General features: G+C 38.1%; 1 protein-coding gene across 2 annotated transcripts in view; it reads right to left on the reverse strand.

Annotated features, from left to right (window-relative positions):
* The window catches only part of KIZ (kizuna centrosomal protein), a 144,855-nt gene that overhangs the window by 79,288 nt on the left and 50,844 nt on the right, over positions 1-14,723 (reverse strand). Inside the window, exons 5-6 of one of the 2 annotated variants that reach the window (XM_060610971.3) lie at positions 5,281-5,926; positions 4,790-4,896 (exon numbers count right to left, since the gene is read on the reverse strand). In XM_060610971.3, coding sequence (XP_060466954.2) covers positions 4,790-4,896; positions 5,281-5,926 — 753 coding nt within the window. Of the gene's footprint in view, positions 1-4,577; positions 4,897-5,280; positions 5,927-14,723 lie in introns of both variants that reach the window. The other variant, XM_060610967.3, reaches the window with a different exon arrangement.

A 14,723-nucleotide genomic window follows, 5' to 3' on the forward strand; every position in this document is an offset into this window, starting at 1 on the left:
ACTGGTTGTTGGCAAATGAATTTCCAGCCAACGATTTCCTACCATGTGGCCTTCTCCACAAGATGGCAGTTTGCTTTTTCAAGGCAAACAGGAGAGTACATCAGCTGCTTTGAATCTCTGACTTCAGTAAGGACCCAGTCCCTTTTAAAAGGCTAATCTGACCAGTTTAGGTCAGGCCCACCCTGGAGAATTCCTTTTTTGATTAGCTCAAAAGCAACTGATTTGGGACTTTATCATATTTGCAAAAGTCTTCATATCTGTCATTTAACATAGAGTAATTGTAGGAGGGAAATCCATCAAATGTACACTCCTGCCCACACTCAAGGCAAGGGGACTATACACAGTACACACCAGGAGGCAGGACTCTGGGGAGCCACGTTAGAATTTTGCCTACCTTGTGGATAATTAATCCTGACAAAACTAATCAAGTCAGATTAATTCTCCTAAGTCAAGTTACGCACCATACTATCCTTCAGCAGTTGTGCAAAAGACAGAAAATCAACTCTAAATTTATTAACCAGATATTCTAGGCCTGTTCTCAGCCATGCCTCAGGCACCATTTTAAACCTTTATTTTAAGGAGTCCTGCTCACTGAGCCTCAATCACACCCTTTGCTCTGCCCACCCATCCCCTCTGTGCACTCAGCATCTACATGCCTGCCAGCACTCCTCTCAGAGAACTAACCCACCTCTTCCTACCTCCTTCTTACTCAAAGCCTCAACAGCCTTCAAGATGCCACATCAACACCTGTTATAAAACCTTTCCTGACCTTTGGACCCATGCTGAACTTACCTTCATTTGAATTTGTCCTAAAATACTGTGGGAGGGTTGCAAAAAATGGCCATAAGCTTCCCATCCCTGTGTGTCTCCTCTTTTGCAATGTGACTCTGCCACTCATCTTATCAAGAGGTGGACCTCTTGACTTTTTCACCTGTTGACTCTGGGCTGGGCCTTGTGACTTTCTTTAGCCATGGGACACTTGCAAATGTGACTTAGACACTATAAAAGCATCTGGGCACTGGGGCTTGCCCTCTTGCTGTCTTAGGAACTCTGCTACCACCACCAGATGACAGGCTAAACGACTCTCCTGGATGAAGAGGGGCACATAGCTAAATTATCCTTGAGGCCCCAACTGACACTGGGCCAACACCCGACACATGAAAAGCAGCAAATATCAGGTTAAGTCATGGAGTTTTGTACCAATGTTTGCAGCAAACTGTTTACTGTTTAAGAATAAAAAGATTCTAGGGGCATCTGGGTGGCTCAGCCAGTTAAGTGTACAACTTTGGCTCAGGTCATGATCTCATGGTCCATGAGTTCAAGCCCCACATCTGGTTCTGTGCTGACAGCTCAGAGCCTGGAGCCTGTTTCAGATTCTGTGTGTCTCTCTCTCTGCCTCTTCTCCACTCACGCTTTGTCTCTCTCAAAAATAAAAAATAAAAACATTGAAAAAAAGAATAAAAAGATTCTAGGTCTTCCTTTTTGACATCTGTTTTAAGCTCAGATTTATTTTGGTATGCTTTCTTGTGAAAAGGGTTAACTCTAACTTGCGATGAAGGAATTATGCATGAAGCCCAGCCTGGTTTTCAATATCTGGAAGTATCCATGGGAGTGGGTCATGAAGCTTCTCAAAAACACTTGGCTTTTAGGTAGAAGCAACCCAAGTGTCCATCAACAGATGAATGGATATACAGAATGTGGTATGTCCATACACCAGAATATTATTTAGTCATAAAACAGAATGAAGTTCTGATACCTGCAACAACATGTATGAACCTAAAAGATCTTATGCTCACTGAAATAAGCCAGACAAGTGCAAATAATGTATAATTACCAACAGAATAGACAAATTTACAGACAGAATGTACATTAGAGGTTACCAGAGACTGAAGGGAGGGAAGAATGAAGAGTTACAGAGTTTATATTTGGGGTGAGGAACAACTTTTGGAAAGAGATAGTGCTGATGGCTGCACAGTACGGTGGATGTAATTAATGTTACTAAATTATATGCTTAAAATCGCAATTTTAAAATGTTTTTTACATTTTAGCACATTTTTCACAAATCAGTAATGTAATATACCCCGAACCCTTGGATTATACACTTTAAGTGGCTGGACTGTATGTTATGTGAAGTATATTTCAATAGAGCCATTAATTTTTTTTCTAAACAAAACAAACAACAACCAAACAACACAAAAATAATCCTTGGCTTCACTTTTCCCCTCTAATGGAAACTATCCAGCATACTGTATTCCTCTTTTCACCTTTACTACTAGGAAGCTTAAGACCAAGTTTCATGTCCAAACACAGCAATTTAGTGGGCATACAGATGTGCTAAAACATAATAACTATCATCATCATCATCATCAAATCAGAGGGTCCAGTTTCCTGTCTGTATCTTTCTATGTGTCTGCCTTTGTCCCATCTCTCATCTTTCTTAACTAAAATTCGTTCAAGTGACTTTTCTCCAAGCCCCCCCAAAGACCCTAAAGTTAACTGAGGTAATGAACCTTTGAGGTCACAGTGTCAGCTCTGTAAATACAATGCTATAGCCCCAGATTAATAATTAACCTTCAGAGCAAGGGAGAACAACTCATGCTAAAGAATAAATAAGAGAAAGTAGGGCCTCAAAAGCAGTAGGAATGTCAGCAGGTTAACCAGCGTCATTTAAAAGCACTTCCAACCTATTCGTGGGAGTACTTTCACCACAGACAACCAATAGGCTCAAATTTGATAGCACAGACATCAACCACTGCTGACTGACCTTTTATTCTGGGGACATTCTTTTAAGACAAATATTCAAAAATTCACCAAATGACCATATTTCCCAATAAGTTTTGGAACACCATATCCCAAATTCCCAAGGAGCTTGGCTTTAAGGTCATAGGAAAAAGTCATTCACATAGGAGAAAAGGAGATAGAGTGTTCTTAATTCCACACACATGCTCATCGTTTTTCATCTCAGGAAAAGACTGAATTCTGAGTAAAGACACTAGTACATGAGCCCCCTTGTTAGCCTACCAAAGTGCTAACTTGGCCAATGGATTGGTATGAAAAGAAGCCTGTGAATACAAAACCCAGAATAGATGATTTTATCTCCGGTAATAAAGTTTCTGATGATATAGTATATAATATCTGTACCTCTTTGATGAGAGAGAAGTATTATGACTAGAAAAATCCATTTGGTTTGTCTCTACAATAAGTAAGTCCAGGAAGTTTGTCAGTGCTTCCAACCATAGTGCAAGTGCTTTGTATTTGATGTGCTCCTAATAAATCTTTCTTGAACTCTTGGAGTCAAACTATAAATTAAACTTTTCACCATAAGTAGATTATGAATGGTGAAAAGCAACATATTGAAAGGTACAACAGTGCTCTAAAAGAGAGTATATATCCCAATACACAACAATGCCTACTTGTCTTTTCACTGTTGCTGAGACCATTGAAAAGAAAGTGACATTATCAGGGGCACCTGGGTGGCTCAGTCAGCTGAGTGTCCGACTTCGGTTCAGGTCATGATCTCACAGTCTATGAGTTTGAGCCCCACATCTGGCTCTGTGCTGACAGCTTGGAGCTCAGAGGCTGGAGCCTGGAGCCTGCTTCAGATTCTGTGTCTCCTTCTCTCTCTGTCCCTCCCCCTCTCATGCTCTGTCTCTGTCTCAAAAATAAATAAACATTAAAAAAAATTTTTTTTAAAAGGAAGAGTGACATTATCATAGTATAAGAGAAAGTTCTGAGGGTAGCATGTAAGTTGAGGAGGCAGGTCTGCCCCAATGGCACAAATGTCATTCCTATGCCCCTGGCCTTGGTTTCCCCATTTTTAAAAGATAACATCTACCTTAGGTTGTTTACTTAGGTTTCTTCTACTCCTACAAGAGATGAGATCCTATCAGTGCTATTTTTCATTGCAGAATAAGTTCCCTAATAGTTTCAATGCTTTCTACATAATTCCACCCAGTATCTCTAGTCAATAGTGAAAAATCATATGTGAGCTTTTATAAGTTGGATATTAGAAGTGCTCAGAATGTTTAACACTAATGTTGTTCCTACTTAATATTAAAGATTCCAGTGTCTTCATTCAAAAAATGAAAGCTGACTTGGAAATATACTTAGCAGAACTTATAAACTCATGTTTAATCGTAAGACACAGTGGCAAGGAATAGAAGGATTAAGCAAATTAATTAGATACAAAGTTCTTAGCCTCTAAAGCTGAACTCCTAGTAAGTTTAACTATTTGTTACCTTCTGTGCTACCACAACTTCAAAAATGATTTACTTTCTAGAATGCTGGAGGGCAGGGTGTAGGGGGGAATGACTTATGAATTAACCAGGGGTTGTTTGGATATAATTATAAACTGCCAATCACCATGAGTCAATGATATTCAGACTTTTAAAGCTATTTCATTAAAAAGAAAGAAAGAAAGAAAATTAAACCTTATCTAAAAGACTGTTTACGGGACTTAAGGAACTTACACATCCATGGCTGAAGGTTCAATAATACATTCCCAGTGGAATGGTCTCTAAAAATGTCTATAATTAAAAACAGAACAGTAAAAAAAAAAAAAAAATTGAATGTCTTACTCTCTTGTTGGTGAGTGAGTGGCGGATTCCTTTTTTGAATCAGGAGAGCTTAGGGTTTGCAAAATACAATTATGTTTTTCGGTGGATAGGGCATCTCGTTCTTGCTCAAAGTGGATTAATTTTAAGGCCTCTATTCCATTTTCTCCTTCCATCACGTCACCCGGATTTGGCTGTGGTTCTGAACTCTTGAAAATCAGATCATCTTCACTTACAGAGACTGTGAGATCACTGCTGCTGCTGCTCAAACTTTCCTCCTCTTGCTGTTCCTGCATTTTTCTGAAGGGTTTCTGTGATTCTGGGTCCCCAGGAGGAAGATGATCTATAAGAGGGAATATGAACAGACTACAGATCACAACTTCAGGGAGAAGCAAGGTTAACACATTCTGCCTCACAGGCAGATAAATTACTCAGTTAAAAACATGTAGAAACAATCCACAATTAATTATATAGTATGTGAAAAATCATTAAAAATATCTTTAAACCTATCACAGTGGGTTTTAAAATCAGTGAATTAGCTTGCAAAAATATTTCCACCTGTGTATTTAAGAACTCATGAGAATGGAATTTTTTAGCCAAGTCACTGGTTTGCTTTTTGACAGAGATAAAATTAAAGAATGTATTTTGTTCTTACATAAGACCACCACCACTCGCAAAACCTAAACACCAACAAAAACCAGCAAACCATCTCAGCCTCTCAACCCACCTAGGAAACCTTCCCAAGCAGAATCCTTCTCTTGAGAACACTTATTTACAGATGCACAGTATTCTGAGGCTGATAGCGGAGAGACTGGCGGTCTGGCTCTTTCTTCCTTGACTTCAATACATTCCTGTGTCAGTATTTCTCCCTCTGATCCCTCTGATCTGCTGCAACTGTCACACTTTAAATCAGTGGTTCTGTTCTCTGGACTTAATCTTTCCTGTAACAGGGAATGGAGTTCAGCAGACTTTTTGCCTTCAGATAAACTACTCCCGCCGTGACGCGTGTTGCTTCCTATCTGTAAGCAATGAGTTTGTTCCTCCTCAGACAATGCGCTGGCTGTGACTGGCGTTTTCTCACCAATCTGAAGAGATGTCTTTCCATCTATTTTGTCAGACTTATTTAAGCACTGTGTGTCACTATTAGTTTGTACTACATAGCTGTCTGTCACATTACCGCTCTGGGCTGTCTGTCGGTGTGAATGTGGGTCAGGAATTGAAAAGTTCTTTGTGGGCTGGGGAGATTTCTGCTCTGTACTGAAACCTCCAATGCTTGAGATGGCTGACATTTGGCAGCCCATAAAGATTGTTGCCGGTTGATACAATCCTCTTGACATGGCTGTCCCCGAGTTAGTTCCTGCCTGCCTTGTAACCTGCAACGCCAAGGGAGAGGTGAGTTAAACATACTGTGTCTGGACGATTAAGTTGTTTACATCCTTCTCAAAAATGAAATGAGGAAAAGGAAGCACGGCCACTGAAATCAATACTGACCACATTTTATAAAACCCACGGCTTCCACAAAATAAGTCAGAAAAACGGTACAGTCCATAGTATTTACTTTGAATCACAATATTGGTTCCTCAAACAAATATTATCTAACAACTATGTAATCTACATTTCAAAAAGAGATGCACACATTGCACAACTATGTGAAAGTACTTAATGCCACTGAATTGTACACTTAAACATGGCTAAAATGGTAAATTTTATGTTACATATATTTTAGCACAATTTAAAAAACTGAATTCTAACCACTTTTCACAGAGAGGCTTGGATTTAATAGAACTAGGGAGATACTATACCAAAAAAAAAAAAAAAAAAAAAAAAGAGAGAGAGAAAGAGAGGGAGGGAGAGACGCATACAAAGGACTATATGAGTTTTAAAAACTCTTTCTAGTATTATGGGTAATATAAAAAAAAAACTTCCACTAATCATATACAGGATTGCATTAAAATATACTCCATTTGTGCAAAAATAATCCTGATTGCCAGTCAAACTGCAAATAACAGTTTTTCCTCCACATCTTCAAGTAATTTTATTTATTTATTTTTATTTGAGAGAGAGAATGAGTGCAAGGTGGGGAGAGGGGCAGAGGAGGGAAGACAGAGGGAGAGAAAAAGGGAGAGAGAAAGAGAGAGAGAAAGGGAGAATCTTTTTTTTTTTTTTTTTTACATTTTTTATTTATTTTTGGGACAGAGAGAGACAGAGCATGAACGGGGGAGGGGCAGAGAGAGAGGGAGACACAGAATCGGAAACAGGCTCCAGGCTCCGAGCCATCAGCCCAGAGCCTGACGCGGGGCTCGAACTCACGGACCGCGAGATCGTGACCTGGCTGAAGTCGGACGCTTAACCGACTGCGCCACCCAGGCGCCCCGAGAAAGGGAGAATCTTAAACAGGCTCTATACTCATTGTGGAGCCCAATGCGGGGCTCAATCCCACAACCCTAGAGTCATGACCTGAGCCAAAACCAAGAGTTGGATTGTCAACTGACTGAGCCACTTAGGTGCCCCTCAAGTAATTTTAAAGACATGTAAAGCAATTTAAATTTACAGTCATGTCTATGGGGAGAATGAGCATTGTCTCTTTTTTAAAAAGAGAGGGGGCTGGGTGAAGCAACAGAAGCAATTGGTTCAGTGGCTTGGTCAAGGACACACAGTGGGAAGTAGAACTGGATGTAACAATAATGAAGCCTTGAGGAAGTTACATGCTTTTCTTTTGAAGGGACCAAAGCATCTCTACAGACCTGATAGCATTTAGTTCACAGAGGCTTACAGAATACATGGGGAGATATATTTGCATCTCTCTTTTGCAGACAAGAAAATCTGAGGCCCAAATTTTAGAAGAAAAAATGTCACATACACAGCTGAAACAGAATCCAGGTCTTGCTTCTCTTCAAATATACCATCCCTCCCTGAAAGCATAAAACTTCTAGAAGAAAACATAGGCAGTAACCTCTTTGACATAAGCCTTAGCAATAGTTTTCTAGATATGTCTGCCTCCTTAGGCAAGGGAAACAAAAGCAAAAATGAACTATTGGGACTACACCAAAAAAAGCTTTTGCACAATGAAGAAAATCATCAATAAAACACGAAGACAATCTACTGAATGGGTGAAGATATTTGCAAATGATATAGCTAATAAGGGGTTAATATCCAAAATATATAAGAACTTCTATAACTCAACACCAAAAAATAATCTGATTGAAAATGGGCAGATGACCTGAATAGACATTTTTCCAAAGCAGACAGACAGCCAACAGACACATGAGAAGATGCTCAACATCACTCATCATCAGGGAAATGCAAATCAAAACCACAATGAGATATTACCTCACACCTGTCAGAATGTCTAGAATCAAAAAGGCAAGAAATAACAAGTGTTGGCAAGGATGTGGAGAAAAGGAACCCTTTAGTGCACTATTGGTGGGAATGTGAATTGGTATAGCCACTGCGGAAAACAGTATATAAGTTCCTCAAAAAATTAAAAATAGAAATACTGTATGGTCCAGTAATTCCACTACTTGGCATTTACCCAAAGAAAACGAAAATACTAATTCAAAAAGATACATGCACCCCTATGTTTACTGTAGTATTATTTACAATGTCCAAGATATAGAAGCAACCTAAGTATCTATCAATAGATAAATGGATGAAGAAGATGTAGTGATTACTAAAGTAACACACACACACACACACACACACACACACACACACACACACAGGAATATTACCTGGCCACACACACACATACACAAATAAGATCTTGCCATTTACAACAACACTGATAGACCTAGAGGACACTATGCTAAGTGAAATAAGTCAGACAGAGAAAGACAAATACCATATGATTTCACTTATATGTGGAATATAAAAAACAAATGAACAAACAAGCAAATTTTTGTTTAAAAAAAAAAAAAGCAGAAACAGGGAACCTGGGTGGCTCCATCAGTTAAGTGTCCAACTCTTGATTTTGGCAGCGCAGAGCTTAAGATTCTCTCTCCCTCTGTCTGCCCCTCCTCCCCACTTGCTTTCTCTCTCTCTCTAAAAAAAAAGCATAAACATACCCATAAATACAGAAAACAAACTGATGGGGGGCTCATGGGTGGCTCAGTCGATTAAGCACCTGACTTCATCTCAGGTCATGATCTCACAGTTCGTGAGTTTGAGCCCCAAGTGAGGCTCTGTGCTAACAGCTCAGAGCCTGAAGCTTGCTTTGGGTTCTGAGTCTCCCTCTCTTCTCTGCCCCTCTCCTGCTCACTCTCTGTCTCTCTCAAAAATCAACACTGAAAACAAACAAACAAAAAAAAAAACACAACAAACTGATGGTTGCCAGAGGAAGGAGGGTGGAGGGATGGGCAAAAAGATGAAGGGGAGTCAGAGGTACAGGCTTCCCGTTATAGAATGGATAAGTTATGGGAATGAAAAGTACAGCATAGGGAACACAGTCAATGCTATTGTAATAGCATTGTATGGTGTCAGATGGTAGTTATAGTTGTTATGAGCATTGTACAATGTATACAGTTGTTGAATCACTATGTTGTGTAGTGAAACTAATGTAACATTGTGTGTCAACTATATTTCAATTTTGAAAAGGGAAAAAAGTGGGCACCTGGGTAGCTCAGTCGGTTAAGTGTCCGATTTCAGCTCAGGTCATGATCTCACAGTCTGTGAGTTTGAGCCCCATATCAGGCTCTGTGCTGACAGCTCGGAGCCTGGAGCCTGCTTCAGATTCTCCCTCATTCTCTTCCCCTCCCTCACTCATGCTCTGTCTCTCTCTCTCTCAGAAATAAACTTAAAATTTTTTTTTAAAAAGGGAAAAGAGTGAAATAAATAGCACTAATAAGGGTAACTACGTTGGTAAACATAAAAGATAGCATAAATATATTTTTGTAACTTTTTTTCTCCTATATGATTTAAAACACAATTGCATCAAGCAATGATTACAAATATATGTTGATGAGCAGCATATGAGATATAAAGACATAGCTCGTACTATAATTACAACACAAAGGAACAGGAAAGGAATAGAACTGTATAGCAACAAAGTTTTGGCATGCTATTAAAATTAAGTTGGTATTAGTCTGACTAGATACTTATAAGCTATTAATTATAACACCAGGAAACCCACAGCAACAGAAATGATAGGGAATCAAAATGGCACACTAAGAAATACATATTTAAAGCAAAAGAAGGCAGTATGGAGGATAAAAGGACATAAAAAGATATATGGAAAAGAAAGTACAAAATGGCAGAATAGAATCCTACCTTTTTAGTAACCACATTAAGTTTAAATGGATTAAACACTACCATTAAAGTCAGAGATTGGCAGAAAAGATTTTTTAAAAGCCATGATCCAACTATACGCTATCTAAAGTGACTCATTTTAGATTCAAAGCCACAAACAGGTTAAAGGAACAGGAGAGTAAATGATATATGAACAGAACCTCATGAAAAAAAATATACAGACAGTAATCAAAAGAAAGCTGAAGTGGCTATACTAATATCACATGAAATAGACTTTAAGATACAAAATTGATACTAGAGACAAAGGACATTTTATAATGTTAAAATGGTCAATTTGTGAAAAAGATATAACAATTAGAAAAAATACATATATATGTCAAAAAATTCCTAAAATACATGAAGCAAAAACTGAAAGAATTGAAAGGACAATTCAATAATAATAGTTGTTATTACTCCACATTCAATAAGACTCCACATTGCACAATATATAAAGCTAAGTAGAAGGTCATTAAGGAAATAGAAGACTTGAACAACTGTAAACCAACTAGACCTAACAGACATACATAGAAGACTCTACCTACCAACAGCAGAATCCATATTCTCAAGTGCACATGGAACATTCTGTGAGATAGACCCGTATTTTTGGCAATAAATCAAGTTTCAATACATTTAAAGGGTTAGAAAGTATGTTCTCTAATGACAATGGAATGAAATTAGAACTCAATAAAATAAGGACATTTGGTAAATTCACAAATATGTAGAAATTGCAAAACCCTCTCTAAATAACTAATGGGTCAAGGAAGAAATTACAAGGCAAATTAGAAAATAGTCAGAGATAAATGAAAAGCAAAACACAACATACTAAAGCCTACAACAAGCAGTTGTAGAGGCAAATTCATACCTACAAAAGCCTATATTAATATTCATAGCTATAAAAGCCTATATTAAAAAAGAAGAAAGAACTCAAATCAATAGCCTAACCTTCCATGTTAAGAAATTAAAAAAAGAAGAGCCAATTAAATCGAAAGCAAGCAGAAGGAAGGAAATAATAAAGATCAGAGCAGAACTAAATGAATTAGAGAAGAGAAAAGCAGCAGTGACAATCAACAAAACCAAAGGCTGATTCTTTGAAAAGATCAACAGATTGACATATGTCTAGCTAGACTAAGAAAAAAAAAACTTAAGTTATCAAAATCAGAAATGAAAATAAGTACTTTGTTACTAACCCTATAGATATAAAAAAGATTATAAGGGAATACTATGAATAATTGTATGCCAACAAATTAGCCAACCTAGATGAATTGGACAAATTCTTAGAAAGACACACACTATTAAAACTGACTCCAGAAGAAATAGAAAATCTGAATAGACTTGTAACTAGTTAAGAAACTGAATTGTAGTAAAAAAACTTACCCCAAAGAAAAGTCAGGATCACAACTCTTCACTGGTTAATTCTACCATAGGTTTAAAGAGTTAACACCAATCCTTCATAAACTCTTCCAAAAATAGGCAAGGAAGAAAAACTTCTTGACACACTCTATAAAGTCAGTCCCTAATACCAAAACCAGACAAAGATATCTCAAAAAAGGAAAACTACAGGCCAATATTTCTTTGAATATAGATGGAAAAACTTCTAACACAATACTAGAGAACTGAATTCAGAAACAAATATAAGGAATTATACATCATGACTAAGTAGGATTTATGCCAAGAATACAAAGTTAGTTCAACGTATGAAGATCAAGTAATGTAATAGAATAAAGGGGGGGAAAACTCCCAAAAGATTATCTCCATAGACACAGGAAAATCATTTGACAAAATCCATCACATGTTCATGATAAAAAGCACCAAACCTGGAATAAAAGGGAACTCCCTCAACCTGATGAAGTGCATCTCTGAAAAACACCCAACAACATAGTCAATGGTGAAAGACTGAAAGCTTTCTTCCTAAGATCAAGATTAACACAAGAATATCTGTTCTTACCACTTCTATGTAACACAGCATGCAGATTTTAGCCAGGACTGTATGGTAAGAAAAAAAGAAAAAATGAAAGACATCTAGATTTCAAAGAAAGAAGTAAAACTATCTCTATTGGCAGATGACATGATCTCATATAAAGAAAAACCTAATGGGGTGCCTGGGTGGCTCAGTCGGTTGAGTGTCCAACTCTTGGTTTTGGCTCAAGTCATGACCCTAGGGTTGTGGGATAAAGTGCTGCACTGGGCTCCATACTGAGCGTGGAACCTGCTTAAGAAAGATTCTCTCTCTAGCTCTCCCTCTGCCCCTCCCCTCCTCAAATTAAAAAATGAAAAGAAAAGAAAAACTTAAGGAATCGCAAGAAAAGATTAGAGGTAATAAGTTCAGCAAGGTTGTAGGATACAAGATCAATATACAAATAGAAATAATGTATTTCTATTCATTAGCAATAAACAATCTGAAACTGAAATCAGAAAACAATTCTATTTATAATAGCATAAAAACACAGAAGAATAAATTTAACAAAGAAGCACAAGACTCGTATACTGAAAACTACAAAACATTGATGAAAGAAGTTAAAGAAGGCCCAAATAAATGGAAAGACATTCTGTATTCAAGGAACATAAGACTTGATATTAAGATGATCAAATCTGGGGTGCCTGGGTGGCTCATGGCTCAGTCGGTTAGGTGTCCGACTTTGGCTCAGGTCATGATCTTGCGGTTTGTGAGTTCAAGCCCTGCGTCCAGCTCTGTCTGATGGCTCCGAGCCTGGAGACTGCTTTGGATTCTGTGTCTGCCTCTCTGCCCCTCCCTGCTCACGCTCTGTCTCTCCCTGTCTCTAAATAATAAATAAACGTTAAAAAAAAAAAAAGAGGACCAAATCTTACTCCCAAATTGATCTACATATCCAATGCAATCTCTATCAAAATCTTGGCTAGCATTCTTGCAGAAATTGGCAAGATGACATGAAAATTCATATGGAAATCCAAAGAACCCAGAATAACCAAAGCAATTTTCCAAAAAAGCAAACTTGGAGACCTAATATTACCCACTTTTAAAACTTACTACAAAACTAGGGTAATTGTAGACCTCATTGGCATAAGGATAAACATACAGATCATTGGAACAGAATTGAGAGCCCTGAAATATTCATGCATCTACAGTCAACTGACTTGTTTAAAGACATTTTTAAAGAGTAGTTTTTGATTCAAGGCTAGAAGGGGCTGGAATTGGTTATTTCCCTTCCTCCACATTGAAGGCTATGCCTTCTGGGTTGGTATTTCTCTTCTCTCAGGTCAGTTAGGCTCTGGTCAGTTTCTCCTGAGGGCAGATCTTTTTAAGAACAGAATTCTTTCCTATATTTCAAAATGATTACTTTTTCCCTGCCCATGCCTGAATTATAGGGGGATTTTTCTCTGATACTCACTGTGTAGAACTGGTAAAGCTCCCTGGAATTAAAACACAAAAGGTGGGATCGGGGGGCTATGACTAGGTCTCTCTGGAGTTATCTCTCAGACCTGTCCATGCTGAGCCTCCAGCAATTTGTCAATTACAGCTTGGATTTCTCTATCCTGGCACCAGTTATTGTAGTGGTTTCAGCTCTGCTCTAACAAGCTGTGATTCTCTGTATTCCCTGTTGGTCTCTCCAATTTTAGAGGCAGCAGATTGTTCTGTAACCCCACTTCTCTGAGAGATCTAAGAGTTGTTGATTCTTTGGTTTGTTCAGCTTTTTACTTGTTAGGACAGTGTGGTGACTTCCAAGCTTCTTATATGTTGGGTCAGAAAGCAGACTACAAAGTAATTTCAGTAGCTGAATATTATCCTATTCTATAAATGTACAATAATTTATTTAACCCATCTTATTTTGATGGACCTTGGTTTGTTTCCCACCATCTACCATTCCAAACCATGCTGCAATGATGATCCTTGAGCGTATGTCTCTCTGTACATATGCAAGTACAAGACAGCTTCTTATAACTGAAATTGCTGGATCAACACTTGACTTATAGGATATTGCCATTTTGCCATCCAAAGAGGCCATTATGTCATTATTAAGAATATTCCATTGCACCATAAGGTTTAAATAGCAAAATTATAGTAATCAACATTCTGATTCACCTGATATAAATATTATTTGTGACTTCTATTCCTTTTGTCTCTCTATTCCTTTTGTAATTGAAAAGCTAATATAAGAACAAAGACAGGGGCGCCTGGGTGGCTCAGTTGGTTAAGCGGCCGACTTCGGCTCAGGTCATGATCTCACAGTCCGTGGGTTCGGGCCCCGCGTCAGGCTCTGTGCTGACAGCTCAGAGCCTGGAGCCTGTTTCAGATTCTGTGTCTCCCTCTCTCTGACCCTCCCCCGTTCATGCTCTGTCTCTCTCTGTCTCAAAAATGAATAAACGTTAAAAAAAAAAAAAAAAAATTAAAAAAAATAAAAAAAAAAAAGAACAAAGACAAATTTAAAATAGGCAAAATCACCTATTACCATTATCCTAATCTAACAACTACTTTCACTTGTCCTATTGTCAAAAAAAAAAAAAAAGTTCTTTAAATATATGGCTTCAAGGGATGGGCTCCTGTGTAGAAGTTAAAGCTGGCCATATGCTGAGGTCAGCTAGTACAAAATTGAGGCAAATCAATGATCAGACTTATGGGTTTGGGAGGTCTTTGATTTTTCACTTTCAAGACCCATTTAGAGAATGTTAATGAACCAATACCAGAGTAATTACTAACCCAGCACAGGGAATACACACCTGCCTCTTTGGTTGTCTGTTAAAGGCCAAAACATAAAGCAAAGGAGTAGGCATGTCTTAGAGAGAAGAAAGCCACCTGGGGAAGGCCAAAGGAAGTACCCTGGATTACTCCTTTCTACCAGTAATTCTCAAAGTCCTCTAACTTACTAAGAGGCCAAAAACTCCAAGTCCATTCCCACTGAACAAAGAACCCCA

Source organism: Panthera onca, chromosome A3, assembly GCF_046562875.1.
Source record: "Panthera onca isolate mPanOnc1 chromosome A3, mPanOnc1 haplotype 2, whole genome shotgun sequence".
NCBI lineage: Eukaryota > Metazoa > Chordata > Mammalia > Carnivora > Felidae > Panthera > Panthera onca.